General features: G+C 46.6%; 1 protein-coding gene across 8 annotated transcripts in view; it reads right to left on the bottom strand.

Moving 5' to 3' along the window:
- Window positions 1-27486, bottom strand: part of KDM2A (lysine demethylase 2A) — an 83234-nt gene that overhangs the window by 21372 nt on the left and 34376 nt on the right. For all 8 annotated transcript variants that reach the window (XM_043548369.1, XM_043548370.1, XM_037899354.2 and 5 more), the window contains exons 4-13: window positions 24987-25125; window positions 23057-23135; window positions 21477-21523; window positions 20857-21035; window positions 19092-19198; window positions 17783-17876; window positions 13660-13813; window positions 10709-10824; window positions 9578-9704; window positions 8006-8406 (exon numbers count right to left, since the gene is read on the bottom strand). In XM_043548369.1, coding sequence (XP_043404304.1) covers window positions 8006-8406; window positions 9578-9704; window positions 10709-10824; window positions 13660-13813; window positions 17783-17876; window positions 19092-19198; window positions 20857-21035; window positions 21477-21523; window positions 23057-23135; window positions 24987-25125 — 1443 coding nt within the window. The remainder of the gene's footprint in view (window positions 1-8005; window positions 8407-9577; window positions 9705-10708; window positions 10825-13659; window positions 13814-17782; window positions 17877-19091; window positions 19199-20856; window positions 21036-21476; window positions 21524-23056; window positions 23136-24986; window positions 25126-27486) is intronic.

Below are 27486 nucleotides of genomic sequence, written 5' to 3'. Positions count from 1 at the left end.
AGAACAGTCTAGAGCCATCCTCTTTGGAACCCCCTTTCAGGTAGTTGAAAGCAGCTATCAAATCCCCCCTCATTCTTCTCTTCTGCAGACTAAACAATCCCAGCTCCCTCAGCCTCTCCTCATAAGTCATGTGCTCTAGACCCCTAATCATTTTTGTTGCCCTTCGCTGGACTCTCTCCAATTTATCCACATCCTTCTTGTAGTGTGGGGCCCAAAACTGGACACAGTACTCCAGATGAGGCCTCACCAGTGTCGAATAGAGGGGAACGATCACGTCCCTCGATCTGCTCGCTATGCCCCTACTTATACATCCCAAAATGCCATTGGCCTTCTTGGCAACAAGGGCACACTGCTGACTCATATCCAGCTTCTCGTCCACTGTCACCCCAGGTCCTTTTCCGCAGAACTGCTGCCTAGCCATTCGGTCCCTAGTCTGTAGCGGTGCATTGGATTCTTCCATCCTAAGTGCAGGACCCTGCACTTATCCTTATTGAACCTCATCAGATTTCTTTTGGCCCAATCCTCCAATTTGTCTAGGTCCTTCTGTATCCTATCCCTGCCCTCCAGCGTATCTACCACTCCTCCCAGTTTAGTATCATCCGCAAATTTGCTGAGAGTGCAATCCACACCATCCTCCAGATCATTTATGAAGATATTGAACAAAACCGGCCCCAGGACCGACCCCTGGGGCACTCCACTTGACACCGGCTGCCAACTAGACATGGAGCCATTGATCACTACCCGTTGAGCCCGACAATCTAGCCAGCTTTCTACCCACCTTATAGTGCATTCATCCAGCCCATACTTCTTTAACTTGCTGACAAGAATACTGTGGGAGACCGTGTCAAAAGCTTTGCTAAAGTCAAGAAACAATACATCCACTGCTTTCCCTTCATCCACAGAACCAGTAATCTCATCATAAAAGGCGATTAGATTAGTCAGGCATGACCTTCCCTTGGTGAATCCATGCTGACTGTTCCTGATCACTTTCCTCTCATGTAAGTGCTTCAGGATTGATTCTTTGAGGACCTGCTCCATGATTTATCCAGGGACTGAGGTGAGGCTGACTGGCCTGTAGTTCCCAGGATCCTCCTCCTTCCCTTTTTTAAAGATTGGCACTACATTAGCCCTTTTCCAGTCATCCAGGACTTCCCCCGTTCGCCACGAGTTTTCAAAGATAATGGCCAAGGGCTCTGCAATCACAGCCGCCAATTCCTTCAGCACTCTCGGATGCAACTCGTCCGGCCCCATGGACTTGTGCACGTCCAGCTTTTCTAAATAGTCCCTAACCACCTCTATCTCCACAGAGGGCTGGCCATCTCTTCCCCATTTTGTGATGCCCAGCGCAACAGTCTGGGAGCTGACCTTGTTAGTGAAAACAGAGGCAAAAAAAGCATTGAGTACATTAGCTTTTTCCACATCCTCTGTCACTAGGTTGCCTCCCTCATTCAGTAAGGGGCCCACACTTTCCTTGGCTTTCTTCTTGTTGCCAACATACCTGAAGAAACCCTTCTTGTTACTCTTGACATCTCTTGCTAGCTGCAGCTCCAGGTGCAATTTGGCCCTCCTGATATCTTTCCTACATGCCCGAGCAATATTTTTATACTCTTCCCTGGTCATATGTCCAACCTTCCACTTCTTGTAAGCTTCTTTTTTATGTTTAAGATCCGCTAGGATTTCACCATTAAGCCAAGCTGGTCGCCTGCCATATTTACTATTCTTTCGACTCATCGGGATGGTTTGTCCCTGTAACCTCAACAGGGATTCCTTGAAATACAGCCAGCTCTCCTGGACTCCCTTCCCCTTCATGTTAGTCCCCCAGGGGATCCTGGCCATCTGTTCCCTGAGGGAGTCGAAGTCTGCTTTCCTGAAGTCCAGGGTCCTATCCTGCTGCTTACCTTTCTTCCCTGCGTCAGGATCCTGAACTCAACCAACTCATGGTCACTGCCTCCCAGATTCCCATCCACTTTTGCTTCCCCTACTAATTCTACCCGGTTTGTGAGCAGCAGGTCAAGAAAAGCGCCCCCCTAGTTGGCTCCCCTAGCACTTGCACCAGGAAATTGTCCCCTACGCTTTCCAAAAACTTCCTGGATTGTCTATGCACCGCTGTATTGCTCTCCCAGCAGATATCAGGAAAATTAAAGTCACCCATGAGAATCAGGGCATGCGATCTAGTAGCTTCCGTGAGTTGCCGGAAGAAAGCCTCATCCACCTCATCCCCCTGGTCCGGTGGTCTATAGCAGACTCCCACCACTACATCACTCTTGTTGCACACACTTCTAAACTTAATCCAGAGACACTCAGGTTTTTCCACAGTTTCAGATCAGCTGTATGTGCCAAACAATGGAAACTTCCTTAAAATTGTGGAGCTGATGGCTGAGTTTGATGCTGTACTCCAGGAGCATCTAAGAAGAGTCACCACCCAAGAAATGTACACACACCACTACCTTGGAAAAACAATTCAAAATGAGACCATACAGTTACTGGCAACAAAAATCAAACAGAAGATTGTGGCAGATCTGAAGTTGGCAAAATATTACTGTTATTCTGGACTGCATACCTGACATCAGCCATACGGAACAAATTACTTTAATGGTGCGTTTTGTAACGGAACCCAGTGAAAATGTCCCTGCAATGGTGACTGTCAGAGAGCATTCTCTAGAATTTATAGACATTGATACTACAGGAGCTGGTATGACAAATGTGCTTCTTAAAAAGCTGGAAGATACGGGAATTGCGATAGCTGACATGAGAAGTTAGGGCTACGATAATGGTGCCAACATGAGAGGAAAGAACAGAGGAGTGCAGACGCAGATCTGAGAGTTAAACCCTTGAGCATTTTTTGTCCCATGCAGTTCTCATTCATTGAACTTGGTGGTCAGTGGGGCTTCTACTGAGGCTGCTGAATTTTTTAAATGTAATTCAAAGCATATATGTATTTTCCTCTGCATCAACTCATCAATGGCAAATTTTGAAGCAACATCTGGGAACATCCTCTCTGATACTGAAACCCCTGAGTGCCACACGATGGGAAATGTTAGGATATAGATATTCAGGCCTGTCTGTAAAGGCCTATACTTTAAGAATTTAGGTGTATTCTTATCACTTAGCTAGTTATAGAGGTACAAAAGAGAATCAAAATCACTGACTGTATAAGGCCTTTTCTCACTGTGACAGTCTGAGGCCCTGTTCTTAGGCTAAGGCCTTTGGCTAAGCAGCAGAGGCAGCCATGAGCTGGGAAGCAAGCGGTCACATCCTTACATTCCCATTTAGTCACACTGAAATAAAGCGATCTGGAGCTGTTAGAAAGGTGATCTGATCTATCAACTCCAGAGAAAGGGAAGTGCCTAGAAAATGTAAAAGGAAACTTCGTTTGATAGCATCCTGTCTCACAAGAACTCACTAATCAATAGCTGGGATGTGAAATCCTCACTTCTGTATTGTTTTGTCATTATAGTTCCCACTTTGCTATTGTTTATTTGCATGGTCTCTGTCTGGTTCTGTGATTGTTTCTATCTGCTGTATAATTAATTTTGCTGGGTGTAAACTAATTAAGGTGATGGGATACAATTGGTTAAATAATCATGTTACAGTATGTTAGGACTGGTTAGTTAAATTTCAGTAAAATGATTGGTTAAGATATAGCTAAGCAGAACTCAAGTTTTACTATACAGTCTGCAGTCAATCAGGAAGTGTGTGTGTGTGTAGGGGGGGAATGGGAACAGGGAATGGGGTTGGGGAAATTGGAATCATGTTTTGCTAAGGGGGGGAATGGGAACAGGGACACAGGTAAGGCTCTGTGGTGTCAGAGCTAGGAAGGTGGACACTAAGGAAGGAAACTAGAATCATGCTTGCTGGAAGTTCACCCCAAAGAACATCGAATTGTTTGCACCTTTGGACTTCGGGTATTGTTGCTCTCTGTTCATGTGAGAAGGATCAGGGAAGTAAGTGGGTGAAGGAATAAGCCTCTAACAGGAAAGTCGAGTGGAGGCGATAAAGCCTATCAAACACCAAATTGGGAAGGTAGATGATGCCATAGTTGCCATTATGGAGGCTAATGCTATGACAGGAACTGTTTGTGGGAGAACAGTGGCAGAAGGAAATGGAATCACCAGAAACATACATAACTTCAAATTTCTGCGTGGCTTAGTGTTGTGGCACGACATACTGTTTGAAATAAATGTCGTAAGCAAGAGACTCCAAGGTGTTGACCTTGATATATCTGGAGCAATGGAACAATTGGACAAAGCAAAGTCATACCTACAGTCTTACCGGTCAGATGAGGGATTTCAAAACATTCTGAAGAGTGCACAGAAGTTGGCAGAGGAACTTCACACTGAAGCTATTTTCCCCACCCATTCAAGAATACAAGAGTCACCGATGAAGACTATATTTTGTTTATGAGGTATGGGATAATCCTATAAGAGACCCCAAACAACAATTCAAAGTTGAATTCTTTAACCAGGTGCTAGATTGTGCAATACAGTCAGTTGAAGAACGTTTTAAGTAGCTCAAGGAACACAGCAGTATATTTGGGATGTTGTATGATATTTCAAAACTCCTCACTATACCTGAAGATGACCTACACCAGCAATGCAGGGCACTAGAGACTGTGCTGACACATGATGGCATGTGCGATATTGATGCGAGTGATTTAGGTGATGAACTGAAAGCCCTTTCAAGATCCATTTCAGCAGGATCAACTCCAAAGGATATTCTGAAATATATGTGCACAAATAAGATGATCACTCTCTTTCCAAATGCTTTTGTTGCTCTGCGCATACTTCTAACATTTCCTGTAACAACTGCCAGTGGAGAACGCAGCTTCTCCAAGCTGAAGTTAATAAAAACACATCTACGCTCCACAATGACACAGGAGAGGCTGGTCGGCCTTGCAACGATCTCAGTAGAGCATGAGCTGGCCCAGACTATGGACCTTCAGGAAGCAGTTCAATCTTTACAACCAAGAAGGCACGGAAAGCACCACTTTGATTATTTAAACAGATAAAAATGCCAGTGTTTACTATGCAGACAAGAAAAGTTAACTTTCAAACGCCTGAAAGCAAATGTAAGCATTACTTAAAATTTTTGAACAAGGCATTTTAAGTTGTTAGTTCTCCTTTATTGGGGTAGGTAGCAGAGCAGTACCATGAGAGGAGTAGAACAGGAAGAAGGCAGAATTGAGACCTTTCAAAGTTTTGGCCCAAGCGAGGGGACATGGGGGCATCATTTGAGCTCCCCGCCTCAGGTGCCAAAATGTTGTGGGCTAGCCCTAGTTGCAACAGAGTAAGTTACTTGCAGGGTGGGAAGAACAATATGCAAGTTTGAAGAAAGCAAGGCTGTTAAGTTATCAGGCAGCTATCCCAGACAAATGCCAAGTGTGGTGAGAATAGATCTTAACTTTTTGTGAGCAGAGCAATGAGCCAGAATGGAGAAGATGTAAGATCTAGATAGGCTAGGGTTACACCAGGAAGAACCTCATTTGAGCCACATCTCACAGAACTGCAAGGGAAGACTAAGCACTACTAGCAGAAAGACCAGTCAGAACAACATATCACCACTGTGAGACTCCACTCAGATACAGCAATAGTATCACTGTATTTCTGAAAAGATGGCTGCAGTTCTGCAGGAAGAAATACAAACCATGCTGAATATGGGAGTTACTGAACCAACCAATAGCGAACAGGTAAGACTCACAATACTGGTACCAGAGAAATGGGAAGGTATTCAGGAATATTTGCAAATTAAACACAGTTATCCAAGTCTCATTCATCCTTTATGCCATGTATTGAATTATGGAGGCATCGACAGCAGCTCCCAAGTTAAGGTTTTGTTCAATTTTGCTACATAAGGTAAAACCCCTTTGTTTTCCATAAAGAATGGAGCGTATCTCGTCCAAGTTCTCAGCACATAACCTGAGAGTGAAGATTTAATGTTGAGGATTCTACCAAACTGATCGAGATTTAATTATAATTTGTTAAAAATGGTCCCTTTAACTTTATTCAAGTCTCAAGCTTTTGGTAAAAATTTACTCGTTTAAGATTAAAAGATGATTTACCTTGTAGATTTTAAGTGCATCTAAGGGAAAGCTGACTTTAAAGTTTATTAGTTTGTTATTTTGATTTAACAATATTCATCCGAGCTGTTTTTTCCTCCATGATGTTTGTTGATTAATATTTTTGATGACAAGTAGTTGCTCCAGAATCAAAGCTTTCATTTGAAGAAGTTTCTAACCCTCATGGCTGTGGAGAAAAAGTCTTGAAATTATGGATTGAGTTTATATGCACACTTCAAAGAGGTTCTTTCACAAGAGTTAGGATCTCTGTGGAACTTCACAATTGGCTCAGGAGTTCTATTGAATGTTCTGGCCAGTCGATACTCCTTTTCACCTGCAGTCCTTTCTGCTGATCTGCAAGGCATGATCGACCAGGTTGTTTTGTGGATTTAAAAACCTAGAAAAGTGGCCAAGAAGTTCCTATACTCCTTCTGGAGCGTCCATTAACTGACATTTAGAATGTGCCTGGTATGCCACGTAATTCACAAGATACAACATCAATTGGTGCAATCTGCGAGAGGATCTAAAGGCAGCACTCCTGATATTCAGATGGTAAGGATACGCAGCAAATCCCTTATTCAGGTCAAGAGTGCAGACACACTGCTTTCACAATTCTTATATCATACAACACTATACTGTGTATCGGTTAAGGTTGCGACAACATAAATGACAAAGCCACAAAAGCAAAATAAAGTTAAACCATCCAACAGTACACTCTTCTATGCAGACACCTCTCCACTAGCTAACTACCATAAACCACAGCCTTGGCTCACCTCCCCAAACTGGAAGGACCATGTTTTTTCTAAATTTAGTGCAGAAAGAATGGGTGGGAATCATACTTGTGCTGATGGTGGGAGTATGGGCAAAGCTTGGCTAGAAGGCTAACAGTGCTACCTGTGGAGAGGTAAGGCTAAGTTTGTGTCTCTATCTGCTTCAGAAGGGACAGAGAGCATAACATAGGAGTGGACAATGAGGAAGGGTGGGACAGAAACCCAGCCTTCTAACCTTGGTTTTAGGATTCAAAGCTGATATTTTCAGAAAAGGGTGGGCTGGAATTCCCTTCTTCTTTCAGTAATGCAAGGGTTAGAGACCTGGCTCATGGTGACCATCTTCATAGGCCTACCTATTGCAAAGCATGGTGGGATACAGAATGAAAAGGAGAAACATGCATATAATAACCCACCTAGCGAAACCTGCAAGAGATCATATACCCTGGGCAAACAACCAAACAAAAATACAACCAAGTCCATCTGTAATGGGCAATGAGGAACGGAGGAGATTGTTCTGATGACCACTAAGGAGGATTAAGGCTAGTATGGAGAATACATTGTGCCATGAACAATCTTGCAGTGTCACCTGAAAATGAACCAAATGGGCCCTAAGATGATTTTCAGAACTCGTGTCCATGACGGCACCAGAAAAAACTGCCTTGGTAGAGATAGTTAGTCACACTGGCATCTCTACACCCCTAAAGGAATCAAAATTAGGTTGGGTTCGGTTTTCCCCTTTGGGCCCAGATCCCCTCTAAACATCATTTGGTAGATTGAATACCTGCATTTTATCTCTGAAATATGAGTAAAAACCATCAGTCCCCATTGGAAAAGGGGGGCACCAAGTTAGAGGTAGCACATTTAGAACTAAATGAACCTTTGGGGGATATAGCACACTTTTGGAGCACCTCTCCCAGAAAGTCACCAAGACAGAGTGGACTCAGTAATGGAAGATGTAGTTTTATAACCATTGATAACTATGTGCCAGCTTAGATCACGTAGCCAGACCTCATGGTTTCAGGCACAAGCTCATCAGCTGCAGGAGGAACTCCTCCCTGAGCCTCTCTTGCACTGCCCCCAGCAAGCCAGGAGCATCCTGGCACTCCTTGCTTTTGTTTACGGACAATGACAGGCAGGGATATGGGACTCCGTGGAGCAGAGGTTCTCAGCTTCTACATACCTTAACGTCAGCAATGAGGGCGTCCTCATCCTCTATGCCCGTGGGGACACATTTCTTGTGCAGAGGCAGCGACTCCAGCTTGTCCACCAGGCAGCGTAGACCTTCCAGTTCAAACTGGGTCAGATGCACCTTCCTGTACTTGAAAGGACTGCTGCCATGGGGATCCCAGGCCTGACCATTGTGGGAGCCCCGGCTGGAGTCAGAGGAGTCCATAGACAGAGTTCTCTTGAGGCCTGGCAGGCTCCTGCAGCCTCTGCTTAGATCATCATAGTCTAGGTTGGCACCGTTAGCTACAGGGCTTGTGAGAATTGATCGTCTGGTGACTGGGCGCCTGGGGTCCCTCCCTGCTGCATCGTCCTCTTCATCCATGTTCCCCGGCTCCAAGCAGCTCAACTCCATATCTGCCACGAGGGTGAGGGGAAAGATTAGAGAGAGAGAGAATGAGAGGAGCAGAACAGCAGGCCTGCCAAGCGGACCGTTTACAGGAGATTGAGGGTTTTCAGGCTAATCATCTGAAGGAGACAGGAAGGCATCTCCCTCAACCACCAGAAAGAATGGCGTGTAAAGCCAGGAAAACAAGCGGCTGGACAGAGCAAGACACTGAATGGATACGCCAGTGGTCTAGAGTGACCATTGTGTGGGAGTGGCAGAAGAGTAGCCTGATTTCCAATGAGTGCCAAATGTAAAGCACCCCTCCCCACCAAGGCTGAGAGAGGAGAAGGGCTGTGGATGCTGCTGCTCCTATAGCTGTCCCATTAATACCACCTCTGTTCATTATTTCACCACACTCCACTGCTGGGGGAAGCTGATCAAATGGATATGGAGCCACACTGTAGAAGAACAGGAGTTTGAGAGCAGCAGGCTGCCCTGAACTGACCATCTTAAGCTACTAAAGAAAATGTTCTGAAATCTGCAGGGGAAAGAGGAGTCACAGGGCTTTGCCTTTGCTGGAGCCCTTTGGGTAGAAGTTCTAGCCCTGGAAATGCTACAGGTGTGATGAGAGGGCATCCTGCAAATGATTTTCGGATCCCTTTTGAGAGCAAGGTCTCATACATCACCCTTTATTGGATTCCTGCTCCTGCTATGTTGCAAGAGGCCCCTACAACCCTCAATATAAAAACCCACAGACACAGCAACTTAATCTAGCACACGAGGTTCTAGGCCACAGGAAACATTTTCCCCATCATCAGCTGGAGCTGGCCCATGAACATAGCAGCAGGGACTGCATCGCCCCTTCCCCATTCACTAGAGGCTGCACGTCACTAACTGGGCACGTACATGGGGACAACTTGGGCTAGATTATCTGCAGCCCTTTCGAGCAGAGATGGCTGGCCTAGCACTTCATGGGGGTAAAGGAAAGCTCCAGGACAAACTGCAGCTTTTGACTCATTGATCCTGTTTGCCCTCTCCCTGCGGATTCCCTTAAACATGACGAACACGAAAGATAGGAAGTGTGAAATTTAAGGAAGTGAACCTCCTGAATGCCCCCCTGCCCTGCTGTATTAGCAGTGAGGGAATTGGAAGACAAGGAGTATGACAAGGAGGAGATGGGGGCCAAGCAGTTACTCTTACCCATGCTGAGTGATTCCTTCTGGAAGTCCTTGGTCAGGTGGGAGTGACTGGTGATGCAGTAAACATAGCGTTCCAGCACATACCAACACATCTCATAGTAGAAGGGGTAGCGAAACTTATTTGGGACCTGTCATGGGGTGAAAGAGGCAAGACAGAGCCAAGGGAAGAGATCAGCTACACTCAAAAGGAAAGCACAGTGACAACACTCCAAGCATAGCTATCTTAGTCCCAGAGTGAGCCTCTTGTGAGGGTTGGGAATTGCAGGTACATGGAACAGCATATACAGGGAGTGCTTCCAGCATCCTGACATTTTATCTCACTGCAGGAAACTGCCCACAGGCAGCGCAGGCATACCTCACTCCCAGGCCATTAACATTTTATTCTTGTTTAGGGTCACAGATCTGTGCTACATTTAACATCGAACAAACCCTCCCCCATTGTTGCAGGGATAGTAGCAAGACAAGCACGCTACACAACACCTTAGCTGCGAGTACCACACTTTGACCTCAAGCTAAAATCTAACGTAAGTTACATGTTCTGAAGGATGCTTAAGAGAAGGGAAGGCTATTGCCAATAAGAGTCTGCGTAGTGCTTTTGCAGCTTCATGTTAGCAGCTGTGTGTTACACCTGGCAAGTCCTGAACTCAATTCACAGCAGTTAACTGGTGGGGATGCATCACCCTGCAGATCCAAGCACTCTCACTCAAGGTCACAAGAGGCCTTTGGCCTCAATAACCCTCTCTGCTGGTCAAAACTTAGCATAAGACTCCAAAGCAGCAGAGGAAGGAAAATGAAAATGCAGAAGCACCACATTTGGGCGACTCCAGTGACAAGTAATCTTCCTTTTCCTATGAAGAGGGGCTTGGAGAGCCCCACTCAGATTCACTGTACCCAATTCCCTTCTCCCCCTGGTTCTCCCCAACCTGGAGCTGGATTAGAACCAGTGCCCTAGAAATTAATACCCCATATCCCATCCTTCCCCAGCCCCAAACCAGCCAGTCTTCCCATTTTCTTAGACACAGTAAGCTGGAGACAGATCCTTTTGGAAGCTCGGTAGCCTGTATTTGTTCCCTTGTGCTGAGGGAGGGTCTCTGATTCAGAGGTCGCCTTCAGGCCCTCCTATGTTCCTTACCCTTGTGCGGTCTTCAATGTTGTAGATCCGTAGCTGCATGGGGATGTTGAAGCTGTGCAGGAAATTGCCCCCGAAAACCAAAGTGTCAGTGGGAGTATACACAGCATGGATCCAACCTGTCAGAGTAAGACAGTAAGCGATGATCCCAAGTTGCAGTGGGGGAGGTCTAGCTTGGATATTAGGAAAAACTATTTCACTAGGAGGGTGGTGAAGCACTGGAATGGATTACCAAGGGGGGCGGTGAGGTTTTTAAGGCCCATCTTGACAAAGCCCTGGCTGGGATGATTTAGCTGGGGTTGTTCCTGCTTTGAGCAGGGGGTTGGACTAGATGACCTCCCAAGGTCTCTTCCAATCCTAATCTTCTATGATTCTATGGACTGGAGAGTTCATAGACTAGCTCTGTCTAACAAATGCGTAGTTGAAGCATCCTCACAGACCACATTAATTTAAAATACCCCTCCAACTCTGAATCCAGCTGGCTGATCCCAGCCCCTGGAAGGATGTGGACAGTGTGCGCCTTGCGGTGCTAATCGCAATCTTAGCTGCTCCAGCTACTCCCACTCATGTATGTCTAAAAATTCTCATTTGTCACTCACTCCCTTACCTCCAACAGCACCTTCTTTCCCTTTTCTACTTCTTCCTTGCATGTTAGTCAGATTAAACTCTTTGGGGTAGAGCCTGTCTGTATCTGTGTGGAACCTAGCACACTTGTGGTCTCAAAGAAATAGAAGGCAGTCTACCTCACCCATCTAGAAACTGAAGTGTTTCTGATCACACTAGATTCTCCAGTAGGATGTGATCTTGGTCATGGGTTCCCTCAGCTTGGATAGCTCAATAGCTGCCTTTAACCAATTCGTTCCAGTGAAAGTTTGCAATTCTCTGTTTTGTATGCAGGCCAGCTATAACAGACCCTAAGTCAAACAGGTCAGTGCCTTGAGAAAAAGGAGAGATGGAGTACGCACTGTTTACTAAACCAGAAGGTCTAGAATACACAGATATGCTCGGCAGCGATGCCTTCTAAACAGTGGTCTAATTCCTGATCCTCCCATTCTTTCCAAAGGTGCATGTAATTCTCTCTCTTTCATACCATTAGTACTCTTCACTCTCACAGCTCTCTCTCCTTGCTGAAGCCTTCCCACAACCAGCAGGGAGGAATTTACTTCCTTCAAAAGCTACAGCAGCCATGGTTCAGGGAAGTATCTACCTCCAACCCCACTGATACCATCTCCTTCTTTCCCCCTACCTTCCTATCATCCAATCTCTTAGAAAAGCCACCTCTGCAACATTTGTCCCTAACACCCCATATTCCTACCACTCTTTCATTCAGCTCTTTTATTCAGGTATCTTTCCGATCTGTTCTCTCCTTTAAAAACCTCTCACTTGCTACTTATTTGTAATCTTTGCTTTCACTGAAGAGATGTTAGCTTTCCTCATCTCTCCAACCACCTCTTACAAACCATGCCTGTGGCAAATTTCAGCAACAAATTTCACTGCAACAAGAGCCCTCTGAGGCAACTTAGATGCTAGGCATTATGAGCACAGTTGAAAAATCCTGACATGGTATTCTCCATTCCTCGCCCAAGGAGGAAGCTGTATATGGTAATTTATATGCTTTTATTAGTGAAGGCAGGCTAGTGTGTGCCTAGCATTTGGGACAGAGTAGTGGCCTGCAGATCCTGTAGCAGTTCCATAGCCTTGGACCAGCTCTTGAGAAAGCTCTCTTGCTCAAACAAGCTTTGATTTGCAGTAGACCATTCCATTTGCCAGCACAGCCCAGTTGACTTAATTTTCAAGGCATACCCGACTCAAATCATCAAGAGTCTTAAAGAGAAGTGTTCAGGTCTATATATTTCCACAAGGATCAACTCATCTTTCTGCTTTGTCTACCTTTTCTCTCTGAGTTCTCATCTTCACCTTCTCTAACACTTACTTGGACCATACTCAGCAGTATGTTTAAGAACTCTTGACACCTTTCTATTTACCCTCTGCATGCCTTGGCAAAGTCAGCCTGAAGCTTTGTTTCAGCTCCCTTTAGCTGAATGTCCCAACGTCTCAAAGGACAGAAGGGTTTCTCTTGGACAGATGGACCAACCTCAAAACCCACTTCTCATTTACCTTCTCATCTGTTTAGAGCTCCCAAATGCTTCCACAGCTCCTAGCCCTTGAACCATCCTTGGCTATGAACTCCCTTTTGCCACATTTGTTCTACAAGTCACTATACAGTTAGCCCTCAAAGTCTCAAGATCCTCTGACCTTCAGTCCTGCAACTCCCATCTTGATGTTTCCAGCTCTCCAGATTCCAGCATCTGCCGGATGCTGCTGCCACCTTCTCACACACAAAGCAGTGCAGTCACATTACTCATTTCCTAAATACATGCACTCTCCTCCCCCCACCTTTTGTTACAGGACACAGGTCAAAACTGTCCTTATTTTAGGAATGTCCACAGAGTTATTATAACCAACCACACACCCTCTCCCCTACTACTCTACCTTGCTTCCTCTATCAGGACTAGCTTCCATTTTGCACCTCCAATAGTTCCCACCAAGCACCTTCTCTTCAACTTCTGCCATCTGAAAGAGCCTCTCTTTGTCCAGCTCATTTCAAATATTCAGCTGAACACATCTTTCTCCTCTGCCTCTTAATTACTGACCCCTGCTTTGTTGTTTAGATTTAGTATCTATTTAACTTGGTGATCCATTATGGGAGTTTGTATGAAAGATGCTAGAGAGAACAGAAGTGTATCATATTTTCCTCTCTCACAGAGGCTTGCTATCCAGGAAATTCAAGGAGAAATCATCGTGCTCTGAACTGCGCAAATTTTATGGGCGTGTCCCCCAGAGATTCTTTCCCCCACTGCCTCAGACTTCCTGTCTCCTAGCACAGATCATATTCCTTTCAAAGACAAGGACAAATGCACACTTCCAGGGTTCTCCCCCCCAGCCCCTTATACCTGAGGGGATGACGAACGTGTAGCCCTGCTTGAGCTCAATTCGTTGACAGTCTGACACTTTGTCACCAAGAAAGATGTCCCCCTGTTTCCCTGACAGCAGCCAATTCTCGTAGAGCTCCAGGTTCTGGGGCGTTGGCGGGATCAGCCAGAAGATCTGCAAGGTTCATTGGGTAGAGATCCTTCAATGGTTGTCGACAAAACCCTCTTCACTCCTTTTCTATTATTTCTTTCAAGCATCATACATCCAGCTCTTTCCACCCACAATAGGATCCATAAAGGATGGCTCTAACAGAACCATCAATAGGTATTCTGTTAGAGATACCAGCAACTAACAAGAGAGACTTAATGTCAGAATAACATGCTGAGTACTGCAAGCATCCAGGGTATGTGGAAATTTATCACCTTACAGGCAAACCAAAGAGACAAGAAATACAAAACCCACTGGAAATTCTAGATCCTTAGACACACACACAGATATATAGCAATGTTTTCTGACGTGCAGTTCTACTATTGAAAATGTCTAAGATTATTCTCTTATTAGCCTCTGTGTACCCTACAGTATGGAAATACAGTAACTCCTCACTTAATATTGTAGTTATATTCCTGAAAAATGCTACTTTATGCGAAACTATGTTAAGCTAATCCAATTTCCCCATAAGAATTAATGTAAATGGGGGGGAGTTGTTAGGTTCCAGGGAAGTTTTTCCAAAATGGCTCCGATTTTTGTGCACCTCTAACACAGAGCAAGCTGCCTATTACAACTGAACACCTTGGGATGACTTTCAAAGGCAAAGATGAGAGTTGTGTACCTCTCAGTGGCAGATGGATGCCTTAGCTGCCTTGGGTGTTAGAAGATCTTCCCCTTCCTGTACATGTCAAACTCCATAAAGTGTTGTGCATAATTAAAATAGTGTTTACAAAAAGCTATCACAAATCTTTGGCATCCATGACACCGAGGCCTAGCCTACACTAGAAAGGATTAAAAATTTCCAGAAGAGACAGCTTATACCAGCAAAAAAAAGGTGAGCAAACTACAGCCCACGGGCTGGAGCGGTTTTAAGCTGGCCCGCAAGCCGCACCACATGGCTTAGCCCTGCTCCGGTGCTCCGGCTGGGGTGCAGTGTCGGGGGCCGCACCATGAGGCTCCTAGAAGCCACAGAATCGTCCCACTCTGGCTCCTACTCACTCCAATGGCCCCCTCCAGTGCTCCAATGGGAGCTGCAGGGGTGGTGCCTGCAGATGGAGCAGCATGCCTTCGCATGGGAGCTGGAGAAGGGACATGCCACTGCTTCCGGGAGCCGCTTGAGGTAAGCGCTGCTCTGAGCCTGCACCCCTGAGACTCTCCCCACGCCACAACCCCCTGCCCCAGCCCTGATCCCCCTCTCATACTCCAAACCCCTCAATCCCAGTCCAGAGCACCCTCCTGCACCCCAAACCTCTCATCCGCAGCCCCACCCCAGAGCCCACACCACCAGCTGGAACCTGTACCCCTTCCTGCACCCCTGCCCCAGCCCTGATCCCCCTCCCGCCATCCGAACCCCTCAATCCCAGCCCAGAGCACCCTCCTACACCCCAAACTCATCCCCAGCCCCACCCCAGAGCCCTCACCCCCTCCTGCACCCCAACCCCAATTTTGTGAACATTCATGGCCCGCCATACAATTTCTATTCCCTGATGTGGCCCTCAGGCCAAGAAGTTTGCCCACCCTTGGCCTATGCCAAATTCCCTGAATGTAGTAAGCTATACTGGCAAAAGAACATCATTCTTGCGGGAGTGTTGTAAGCAAGACACAAGGAACAATTCTTCCACTCTACTCTGCACTGGTAAGGCCTCAACTGGAACAGAGTGTCCAGTTCTGGGTGCCACATTTCAGGAAAGATGGATAAGTTGGAGTAATTCCCAAGGAGAGCAACAAAAACTATTAAAGATCTAGTAAACATGAGGAAAGATTGAAAAACCTGGGTTTATTTAGTCTGGTGAAGAGAAGATGGAGGAGGGACCATCATAACAGTTTTCAAGTATATAAAACTTTGTTACAAGGAGGAGGGTGAAAAATTTTTCTCATTAACCTCAGAGAATGGGCTTAAATTGCAGCAAGGGAGGTTTAGGTTTCATATTAGGAAATACTTCCTGTCAGGATAGTTAATCACTGGACAAAATTGCCTAGGAATCTTCTGGAAGCTCCGTCACTGGAGGTTTTTAAGAACAGGTTTGACAAACAGCTGTCTAGTTACTATTTAGTCCTGCCTTGAGTGCAGAATCTTGGACTAGATGACCTACCAAGGCCCCTTCCAGTCCTTACACTTTTATTATTTCATGTTTTAAGTCCTAGTGTAGACAGGGCAACATGGTATTTAACGTATCAGGCAGGGTGCTGGGCCAGATGGATCCTGGGTCTGCCCCAGTGTGACAATTCCTACATGAACCCACAAGGATTCAGCACAGGAAGCTAACACATGTTAAGGGTTAAGGCCAGGCCTGAATCAAGCCAAAGACAAAGTACAGTTTCAGGCCAAAAAAAAAAAAAAAAAAAACAAAACACCACACAAAAACAAAAAACCCCCCACGCATTTAAAAACACTTTCTTTGCAAGATGAGTAGGCAAGGAGATCTATCATGCTAGGAAGACGTAGCAAATCTGTGGCTGCTTACAACACACTATGCAAGAGACTCCAGGAGCTAGCGGGATCCAGCTCTCTTTCAGGTGTATCTGATTTCATCAGATGATATCTTAAGTCTGGGGTTCCAGACCTACAATTCCTCTAGAGACTGGTGTTCATGTGGTCAGAGCTCTGTGCATTTTACCAAAGACTAGATCCTCTGTGATGGAGTATAGACCAGGGATGAGACACAATGATGTTTGTACAGGGAAGAATCCTCTGAACAATCCAGGTTGTTTTATATGCAGGAGTCCATGTGATGCCTATATGGTCTTTCAGATATCAATAGCCCAGGAAGGCTTTTCAACATTGAGTTTATGCATATAAAATTTTATGCACTGAAGTTTGTTTATGCTTTACAGTATACCTTGAAGATTATGCTTGGGTAGTTTCATTATTATTGTGTTGCCTTGTACCTTTAAGTGTTACAAAAAGGTAACATTCTTGTTAATAAAGACAGTACAATAGAACCTCAGAGTTACGAACACCATAGTTACGAACTGACCAGTCAACCATAGATCTCATTTGGAACCGAAAGTATGCAACCAGGCAGCAGCAGAGACAAGAAAAAGCAAATATAGCATTGGGTTAAATGTAAACTACTAAAAAAATAAAGGGAAAGTAAAACATTTTTTTGACAAGGTAAGGAAACTGTTTCTGTGCTTGTTTTATTTAAATTAAGATGGTTAAAAGCAACATTCTTCTTTTGCATCGTAAACTTTCAAAGCTGTATTAAGTCAATGTTCAGTTGTAAACTTTTGAAAGAACGACCATAACATTTTGTACAGAGTTGCAAACATTTCAGAGTTACGAATAACCTTCATTCCCAAGGTGTTCGTAACTTCTGAGGTTCTACTGTAACACAGAATCAACAAATATGAACTACACAGAAGTCTAAACCAGTGAAAAGTCACATTAGGCTTTCAAAGACATCCCACAACCTTAACTGTAAATCATGAGAAAAGTGTTATTATACAAAGTTGAGAGACTTAATGCTAACCAATCAGAGATGAGCCAGAGAAATTTGCATCCAAATCCATCCAAGGCTTGATGAAGTTTGACAGAGTTGGGTTTAGTTATAAGAAATGAACTAAAGCTGAGAAGCTCAGAGTTGGATACTAGTTCAAGGGTTTCATATTCAAACCCATCACCACCCATCCTGAGCTCTGATCCTTATACTTTTAACCCATGTGTTACTTTAAGGTACCTGTTTGCAATTTAAGATCTTTAGTCAGCTGCAGGTTTGAAAGCACTCCAGCTAGTCTTTAGGAACCCCAGATAGTCTCTTCTGCTGGTCCCCGAACGCCGATCGTTATGTCACACCCAGCCTGGAACAGCATCCCAGTTTAGAGATCAGATCTCCCCTGAAGCACATGGCTTTGTAAGTTTAGCTCTACCCTGGTTGCTTTCTAAAGACCAACATAAAACATCTTTAGCAGTCCCCACAGGGGCTGCTCTCATACCTTTCCCCCTCGGTGGATGTGGTACCAAACAGAGGTGCCGCCAAAGTCCACGTGGAAATCTGTGTAGCAGCCCTTAACACTCATCAGACAGTACCTAGCCGGAGACAGGAAGAAGAGATGACCAGGATGGAAGTGAGTAGCACATACCTCTGTTTTAAAGCGGCCACTTGTGAAACCTCAACAGCTGTAGCATACTCAAGGGGCAAGATAGGGGTGGGTGGACACAGGGACAAATAGTAGCGTTAGGCTCCAGGGAAATGCAGACAGAGCAGCAGTTGAGGCTAAATCAGGGGTCGGCAAACTTTTTGGCCGAAGGGTCACACCGGGGTTGTGAAACTGTATGGGGGGCTGGGTAGGGAAGGCTGGGCCCCCCAAACAGCCTGCCCGCTCCCAGCCCCCTCCGACTTCCCCCCTCAGAACCCCCAATCCATCCACCACCACCCCCAGCTCCTTGTCCCCTGACTACCCCCTCCTGGGACCCCCGCCCCTAACTGCCCCCTGGGACCCCATCCCCTGTCCAACCCACCCTGCTCCCCGTCCCTTGACCACCCCACCTCATCCAACCACTCCCTGTCCCCCGACTGCCGCCTGGAACCCCCTGCCCCTTATCCAACCCCCCCTTACCATGCCGCTCAGAGCGGCAGGAACTCGCAGCCACACCACCATGCTCCCCAGCAGGAGCGTGGGGCAGAATGCTGGCAGCACAGCGAGCTGAGGCTGCGGTGGGGGGACACAGCAGGGGAGGGGCCGGGGGCTAGCCTCCACGACTGGGAGCTCAAGGGCCAGGCAGGAGGGGCCCATGGGCCGTAGTTTGCCCACCTCTGGGCTAAATACTATAGTGATTCCTACCATTGCCAGCAATCAAGAAATGAAATACACAGGAGGAGCTTTAGCCCAGGCAGGAGAAGGAAGAGCTTCCCTCCTCATCTTCCTAAAAGCTCTGGGATTCTAAAAGATCACTGAAGTCTGTCATTGCCTAGTCTTGCTTGCTATGGCAGGACAGTAAATACTTGGCAACTTGTCCAATTCAACATGCTGTATTAGAATGACAAGCCATGCAAGTTTTACCAAATGCAACAAAAAGAGGAACTTGTGCAACTGCCTAGAGGCTGGAGGAGTTAACAGCTCTGCTATTTTAATGGTATATGCAAACAGTACCTGGGGGCAGGTATAGAGGGACACAGACTCCCGCATCTCTCCTCAATTCCAGGCTGCCTACCACATTCAGTTTTCCTTGAATGATTGCCTCACCCCCTAGATTCACCAGAAGGAGAAGGAGCTAGGTACATGTGCTTCTGAGGTCACTTACTTTTGCACCTTGGGATACTGCATCTCCAGAATGGCATTTGTAGACTCTGTTTGACTCTCCTTTAGGTGTCTTGGCCACATGTTGTCGACCCAGTCGATCAAATCCACCTGCAACCAGAGAGGAATTAGGTCCAAGCCTCGGTAAGACGGTCCCTGGCTCTCTTCACATGCTTGAGTATTTCTAGGAGGTCCTGTGGCCAATCTGACATCTGCAATGGCCAGGTAACAAACACAGTATTTCTACTTCAGTAGCCCTATCTATGGCTGTAGTGAGACTGCCTCCCAGGTATGATCACAGTCACAAGGATGAACAGGTGTCACAGTTCCTAGCCACTTTGCTGCACTGCTACTTTAGGCCTGGGACTGGAATCCAGGATTTCATGCATTTCACAACTCTGCAGAATCCAGTGTGTAGATCACCCTTGCCACAGAACTGTGCTCTGAAATCTAACTTATTTAAACAAACTGCTGTAATTCTTATGGTTGCATAGGAAACCTTCCAAATGTGAATGAAGGATACATAATACAGCAGTGTCCGAGTCTGCAGAGAACCTGACAATAGCTGAGGTATGAACCACTCCGCATTTATCTCAATGGGACCTTGTTCTTAGGTTTAAGAGTTAATTTAGTTGTCAAAATTCACTACTCCATCATATTAACAACATCCTGCTTGTGTGCTTCTCTCACATTCCCAACTGTTTTTTACACCTTCTCAAGACACCCTCCGCCCCCCAATGCCTTTACCCAAGCTGCAGAAATCTCCAACTCCCCTGCCCCCCACTGCAACCTCTACATAGCAATGTGCATTTGTAACACAAGATTCTGAAGCACATGGAAGGTTTAAGAACAGCATAAATTATCTGAACACAGGGGATGCTGCCCTGTCTGAGTTATTTTCATATGTCATGCAACAAAAGTATTACTTTGCAGCTTTGCTGGTATTCCCACCTTCCATTTGCCTGCTTGTGCTTTCACTAACAATGGGATTGAGGCTTCCCCCAAGATGCAGGAAGGGGTTCTACCAAGCTTCATAGCAGTTCAGTGCACACAACTGAACGCGGAAGCAGCCACAGTCTTGTCAGGCAGTGGAACCAGCTTAACAGGATGGAGGTTGGGCGTCAGTGACCCAGTCCATGGACTAAAACTTGGACTAGCCCAAATGTACCCTTTATTCAGACTTGGATGTGTTCTATCGTGTATCTGTACTTGAACCCCTTCCAGCAGAGCAGGTTACTCCGCTGTCTAGTTAACTGTCCTCATTCATCAGAATGCATCCGATGAAGTGAGCTATAGCTCACAAAAGGTTTTGTTCAAATAAATTTGTTAGTCTCTAAGGGGCCACAAGTACTCCTTTTCTTTTTGTCCTCATTAGGAACGGCTTACATTTCTCTCACCTGCAGGCCATCATCCTCACTGCGGCTTTGTCCCCGACCTGCCTCATTAGCTACAAATAATTCTGCCTCCACAATGACTGTCTTGAGGATTTAAATAGGATTACTGTGGCCTCCTCTGACAGACCAGCCTACTCATTCCTTTCTGCACTTCTCACCAGTTTAGCAAGGTCTGCAATGGCGCAGGCACTCAAAACTTACATATTGCTCCAGCTGCTCTTTGGGGTTGGAGAAGCAGCAGCAACCCTGTCTGACCCCATAAGTATTATAGGGAGGCCTCTGGCTGCTCTCTTCTTCAGTACGGAGAGGCCAGGCTCAGTGCTCTACCTTTACCAAGATGAAAGGAAAAGGGGGGAAGACAACAACTTTACTGACCGTAGCAGGTCTCTGCACCAGGTTCTCCAGCCTTGTGTGACTGAACTCCAAGCTGATGACATTATACAATTTCTCCCGCTCCTCCTCTGGGGTCTCATAGTAGCGTGCCCACTGTGCCATGGACATCTCAATGTCCCTTTGCGTGTTCACATCCATGACATCCACCATCCGCCGGCTCCCTGCCAGAGCAAAACAGACATCACTGCTGTGCACAAGGGCCCACTAAGGACAGACAAGCCAGGGCACAAGAGGACAATCCCTTTCTGAGGGATGAACTTGTTAGCCCCACCCATCTATGTGTAAGGCCAATCCCTCTCCTGCAGGAGTGTACCTAGGCCCTTGTCCTCATCCACGCCAGGACAACCAGAAGCGGTTTAGAGTTTTCTGAACAAAGCCCATGGCTCAGCTACTCCTGGTCATAGACTAGATTCCTTCTCAGGCAGTAACAATCCTTGATTATTTGGACTGGAGGGGCTGTTAGAGCCCAGCTAGCAATGTGCTCAGGGAGCCATAAAGTTGTAGCTCATGAATTCAACAGCCTGAACTACTCCCCCCACCCCTTCTGAAAGTCACCACGGACAGTTACTACCATGCCACAAGGCAGCAGGAGAGACACTTACCTACATACAGTCGCACGTCATTCACACTGAAGTCAGGATCTGGCATCCTGCAAGACAGACACTTAACTAAAACAAACTAGGGTCTCTGCCACAGGCCTCTCCCCCTCCTGTAGCCCTTGGGTTCATATAGGCATCTCAAAGGCTCCATCCCTCCACAATTGCCTTCCTCTCCCCGAAAGAATGCTACATGCTTCCCACTCCCTCTTTGAGGGCAGCCAAGAGAGACATGATAGCAGCACACAAACCAATGTGTGCAAACAGATTCTTCTGCAAACAATAAATCCACTCAGGTGCCTCAACAGGCAAATGCTGGGCACAACTGTCACAAGGGGAGTAGTGGTAGCTTAGGAATAGGAGAAATTGTCACCAGCAAGTGCATGCATTGTATAGCGGCTCTAGGAAAAGGTCAGCCTATACTTGAGAATCACTGGGTATGTCTACACTATGGACACTATAGCCGCACAGCTCCACCTATGCCACCGTCACGTAGATAGTTCCTATAGCAACCCAAGGGGTTTTCCAGGCAATGTACGTAATCTGTCTCCCAGAGAGGCAGCAGCTGGATTGACAGAAGAATTTTGCCATTAACCTAGGGGTTAGGTTTGCTTAACTACAGTGCTTAGAGGTGTGATTTTTTCACACCCCTGAGCAACGTAACTAGGTCAAACTGCAGCAGCCGGAGTCCTGGGCCCTTTAAAGCATCGCCAGAGCCCTGCCGCCACTACCCCAGGGGCTCCGGCAGAGGGACTCGGGCGGCGCTTTAAGGGCCCAGAGCAGAGCCCCTGGGGTAGCGGCGGCAGGGCTCCAGCGGTGATTTAAAGGGCCAGGAGCTCCAGCCGCTGCGGGGAGCCCCGGGCCTTTTAAAGCACCCGCCTGGGGAAGCCAGTCCAGTATGGCGTACCGGCTTACTTTCACCTCTGGGTAATTCCCTCCACCCAAGTCAGGAAAGAGCCATGCCCAAGGAACCCACCAGAGCTCGGAGCAGGGCATTTGAGCCCCACTAAGGGAGAGCCAAACCCAAGACCTATAGTGTGCTTGTTATCATATTCTGAATGGTCCTAAGCTATTGACTGGCCTCTCCCTTTAGCAAGTCAGGCAGGCAAGAGCATCTTCACTCCACTGATTAAGCCATTCTTGTAACTCTCACCCAACTCATACTCTCTCAAACAGGGCTCATAAGCCAAGCTACTGTCTTCATTCTGTGCTGATACAGCGCCTCACACAACATAGTCTGGCCCACGACTGGGGATCCTAGGCGCTGCAGTGATACAAATAAAACCACCACCCCAGATGGGCACCCAGTTAGAATGGGCACGTATGTCAAAAGCACGGTAAAAACAAGTTGGACACCGCACTGGGGCAGCTACCAGAATCTGCTTTCCCACAGTTGGACATGTGGGGGACAGTGGGACTAGATTCTGAACTGGGCACTTTTAGGAGAGCATCCACAGACACAACTTAGGATAGAAAGACCACCCTCAGATGGAAAGGCCCTGTCAGACTGCTACGTTATTTCTCTAGTACAAATCAGTGGCCAGCTAGGCTAGAGTCACCCATCCTTCCCTATCCTCAACACTTACTTTATTCCAAGCCCATCGGAGTTCTTGAAAATCAGAGGGTCTCTCAGGCCACCCCGCTGGATGTACTCAACATTGAAGTCTGTCATGAGGTGAGAGAGAAGAGGGGATGTATTAAGGGGAGGTTGCCAGCCACAGAGATACTGGGGATATTAACCACGGAAGGGGCAGGTAGCATGAGGAGTGGAAAGAAGAACTGGGTTTAGCCACCCTCTCCTACAGAATTTAATCTCCAGGCACTATCCTAATCAGCTGTAGGCAGCCTGCCATAAGCACAGGCCAGACAGGCACAAGCAGGGCAGGGCATGTGGGGTCCTATAGCTGAGTCAGACAAACAGGAAAATAGAGTTTATCGTTTTCCAAACAAACTCAGTCAAGCAAAAGAAGCCTTAAAGAAACCAGTTAGACTTCTTCCCCCTGAGGGCTCTGCATCTAGAGCCTAGCTCACATGAGCTGAGTGAGCATCAGGGATCCTAGTTTTCCATGATTAACAACCCACCAAAACTCTGATAAAAAACACAGAAGTCCACGTTTTTCCATGATTAAAGTGAAATGCTGAACTTAGTTTCCTTAGCCACAATATATTTAGGTATCAATTGAACACAAGCTTTTATTGATATTTAAAATTTTTAAGCTGACAGCCCAAGTCCCGCCCATTCTCCTGATTATCTGAATTTGATTATCCGATCTGACCCCGGTCCCAGTTAGACCAGATAATTGGAGTTCCACTATATATGTTTTTATTTTTTCACAAAATGTAAAAACTAAAGATTCTCTGTAAAAATGCAAATCCAATGTTTTCCCACGGCAAACCGATTTCTAGGATCCCCGGTGATCATACGTAAGGCTAAGATTTTGTCACGGTGATTTTTAGTACAACTCACGGACAGGTCAGGGGCAATAAACAAAAACTTGTGGAAGCCATGACCTGTCTGTGACTTTTGCTGCTGCAGCTCCATGGTTTCCCCTGCCACTGGGTGGCTGGGAGCTGTGGGGTTCTCCTCCCACCTCCCCGCAAGGCTGTCCCCAGTCACTGGAACTCTGAAGAGGCTGTCACCCGTCACTGGAACCCTGCAGGGGGACCCTGAAGAGGCTGTTGCCGGATCCCTGCCAGGGCCCCACTGGCTGCCAGCTCCCGGGGCTGAAGCAGAAAATGTCACAGAGGCCTCTGGAAGTCATGGTTTGTGACTTCGTGACCTCTGTGACAATAACGCAGCCTTAATTATTGGTGTCACATGCAAGCTTATATTTGCCCCTCTAACTCTCCCTTTACCCCACCCCACCTGGGTATGCAAAATTAGGGACCTGGCTCTACTCTTACTCAGTATGTTTCAGGTGGAGGTTTGCTAGGGAGCAGCTTCAAAAAGCCATTCTTAGGACTGGACTCCCATCTGCTGGCTCATTAGCCAGAGAGCTGTGTGGGGTAGAGCTGAGACTTCACTTAGCATGTTCCACTCCATGCCACTTAACAGTAGCTACAGGAGGGCTTTTTTGCGGAGGTAGGGCCAAAAAGCCATATTTACTCTGATGCATGTGCTAGGAAAGCAGAGCAGCTCAGAGAGGAGAAAGAATCAAAACAGCAAGGGGAAAAGGGGTGAAGGGAGCAACTGGAAAATAAAAACAGAGGCAAATCTCTGGATTTAAATACCAGTAGTTGGGTCACCACTGATCCAACTGGCAGCTAAAGAACTCAGCAGTGAGTTTTGCCCTCTAAGGCCCTGAGCACGCTTGGGGGGGGGGGGGGGGGAAGAGCTCCTCTCCTCCCAGAGATTATATATATGCCCTACTAGAGAAGAGGTTCTCCTCCCTCGCACAGGAGTGAGGACTGTGGAGGACACACAATGACAGTTTGTTCACAGGGGCACTTTTCCCCAGTGTCTCTCTCTAGGAACTTTGCAGTAGTATGAGTGTGGGCAGCAGAGGGGGCACAGACCTTTGCCTTCCATAAAGAGGACGAAGTTGGCATTGAATTTGTTTGTGGACAGTTTCTCCTCCAGGTCAAATGTCCTCTTTCCTTCAATTTCATCATCCGAGATGCCATCATCTTCATAGCGCCGCCTCATTGTGCCACGCTGTGGAGAGAACGAAGAGGAGGATGAGAACAGCTGTAGACAGTGCCAAGCACCCAGCTGACTTCCGTTTCCAACTGTCACAATAACCCCAAATTAGACACCTTGCTTGAAGATACTTTCCAGAATCACACACACACAAAAAAAAAATCTAGCCTGTGTTTTCAGAGGGCCTCACATCACTTGACTGGTATTACATTGGAAATGAGCCCCACCCTCCCAGAAAGGAGGAACAGCTATGTTAGCATGTCAACACGTCATCCCGGTATTATTCTGGGATATCTACCACTGGCTAACTGGTGCACACATTTATTACCCAGTTCCTTTTGCTCAGGGAAAATAATCAGCTATTGTGGTCAGTTCCCTGGATGCAGGCCATGCAACAGCAAGAACAGCTAAGCAACCTCTGCCCCCACTACCAGAAAGCATGCAACTGTAACTCCATATTTGTTCCCCCCGCTGCCTATAAACTCCCACACTTTAGGCAAGATGGGGGACAGATGGGATTAGAATCTTCACTGACCCCAAGTGTTGACCACACCTCAACTCACAAGGAAGGGATGGGACAGTGGTTCATGTGCAGTGAGGCTAGTGCCCCCAATTTTCACCAAGAACATTAGCTGGGCTTTACAACTCATCAATATTTTGTCTTGAGATGGGAAACAGAATTTTGTCTTTTGTACATTTAGATTCCAGCACTCCTACTACGTTATTGATTAAAACGTGCCTGCATTCTGTATGCCTAGTGTAATCTTCGGCCTTGTTGGCACAAAAAAGTAGTAACAGACAGGGAATAGGGGATACCAGTATAAAGATGCTTCTGAGACCACAGTGCTCTGCAAGCAGGTTTATAGCACTTGGAGCAAAGGAAGTGGGATAGGTGGCAGGTGTTGAGGCTCATCCACGGGCCCTCTCTACAGGTTCAGATCTGACTCTCCACCCCAGCCAAGTGAGCTGGGAAATGAGGGAGTAAAAGCAGTAACTTGCATGGGAAGAGCAAATCCCAGGAGACACAAATCCCCCAGCAGGAGGCACTACCACCTCTGGACATAGAGATGATAATCAGAATAACTAGCTTAGATCCTGGACTCAATTTGCCATTTGATTTGACCTCTTTCCCCATCCTTCACACTCTCTCTGCTGCCAGCTTCACTCTCCCCAGATCCCATGATGCATTATAAAGCCAGATCATAAACACAAAACCAGAACATTTAAAGAAGCTACAACTAACTTGCCAACCATCACCCTGATCACTGTAGGTTGTATCTTTCATCCTTGTCGCCCTTCAGTCTTGTCTATTTAGACAATGCTCTTTGGTACAAGGAGAATCTTAAGGCCATATCCACAGGAGAAAGTTGCACTGGTTTAGCTTAAGGTGCACTTCTTAAACCAATTTAGCTAAAATGATGCAAAAGGATGTGGTTTAAGAGTGGATTACAGTAAAAGCTTTGTTATCCAGCATGGAATGGGTGGTGCAGTAACTCAAAAATTCCGGTTAACTAAAAGGAAGGGAGTTTGAGTGTGGGAGGAGACTCAGGGCTGGGGCGCAGGACGGGGTGTGGGACACGGGAGGGGTTTCAGGGTGCCAGATCCGAGCGGCACTCCCCTCAGGCAGCTCCCTGAAAGCAGTGACGGTATCTCTGCTGCTCCTAAGGGGAGGCGCAGCCAGGCAGCTCTGCACACTGCCTCACCCGCAAGCGTCGCCCCCACAACTCCCATTGGTCGCGGTTCCCTGCCAATGGGAGCTGTGGAGCCAGTGCTCAGGGCAGGGCAGGAGCAGCACAGAGTGTCCCTGTGGCCGTTCCTCTGCCTAGGAGCAGCAGGGACATGTCACTTCCATACAGCCATGCAGAATGCCTGCTGGCCCCACACCAACCAGATTTTTAATGGCCCGGTCGGCGGTGCTGACCAGAGCTGCCAGGGTCCCTTTTCGACCGGTCATTCTGGTCAAAAACTGGACACCTGGCAACCCTATTGAAGATCAGAAATGCCGATTTAGAGAGCTTTCTGCTTGGTAAACTGCCAGATAACACTTACTGTACTTTGACTACCTCAACTTGCAAGTAATTTACAAGTTTGATCTAACAGCATCTTCATAAATCACTGATTAATTTATAAAGTATTTTCTACCATCCGGCCAGAGAAATTTACCCACTGATAACACCTCATTAACTGAGCTTCGCTTTCATGAAAGCCAACACATTAGTTTGAACAATAAGGTTGTAGCCACCTTATCAGCAAGACATGCAACATGCAAATTATGAATGATGGTTTTAAAAATTACCTAGCTAAATATTCTACAACAATTTTTTTTTGTTCTCAGACTTGTTTGCATAGTTTGTAGATGGTTAAGCGTTCAACTCC

The sequence above is a fragment of the Chelonia mydas genome, chromosome 6 (assembly GCF_015237465.2).
Source record: "Chelonia mydas isolate rCheMyd1 chromosome 6, rCheMyd1.pri.v2, whole genome shotgun sequence".
Taxonomy (NCBI): domain Eukaryota; kingdom Metazoa; phylum Chordata; order Testudines; family Cheloniidae; genus Chelonia; species Chelonia mydas.
The sequence above is the reverse complement of the archived record's forward strand: the minus strand, read 5'-3'. Positions and strand labels throughout refer to the sequence as shown.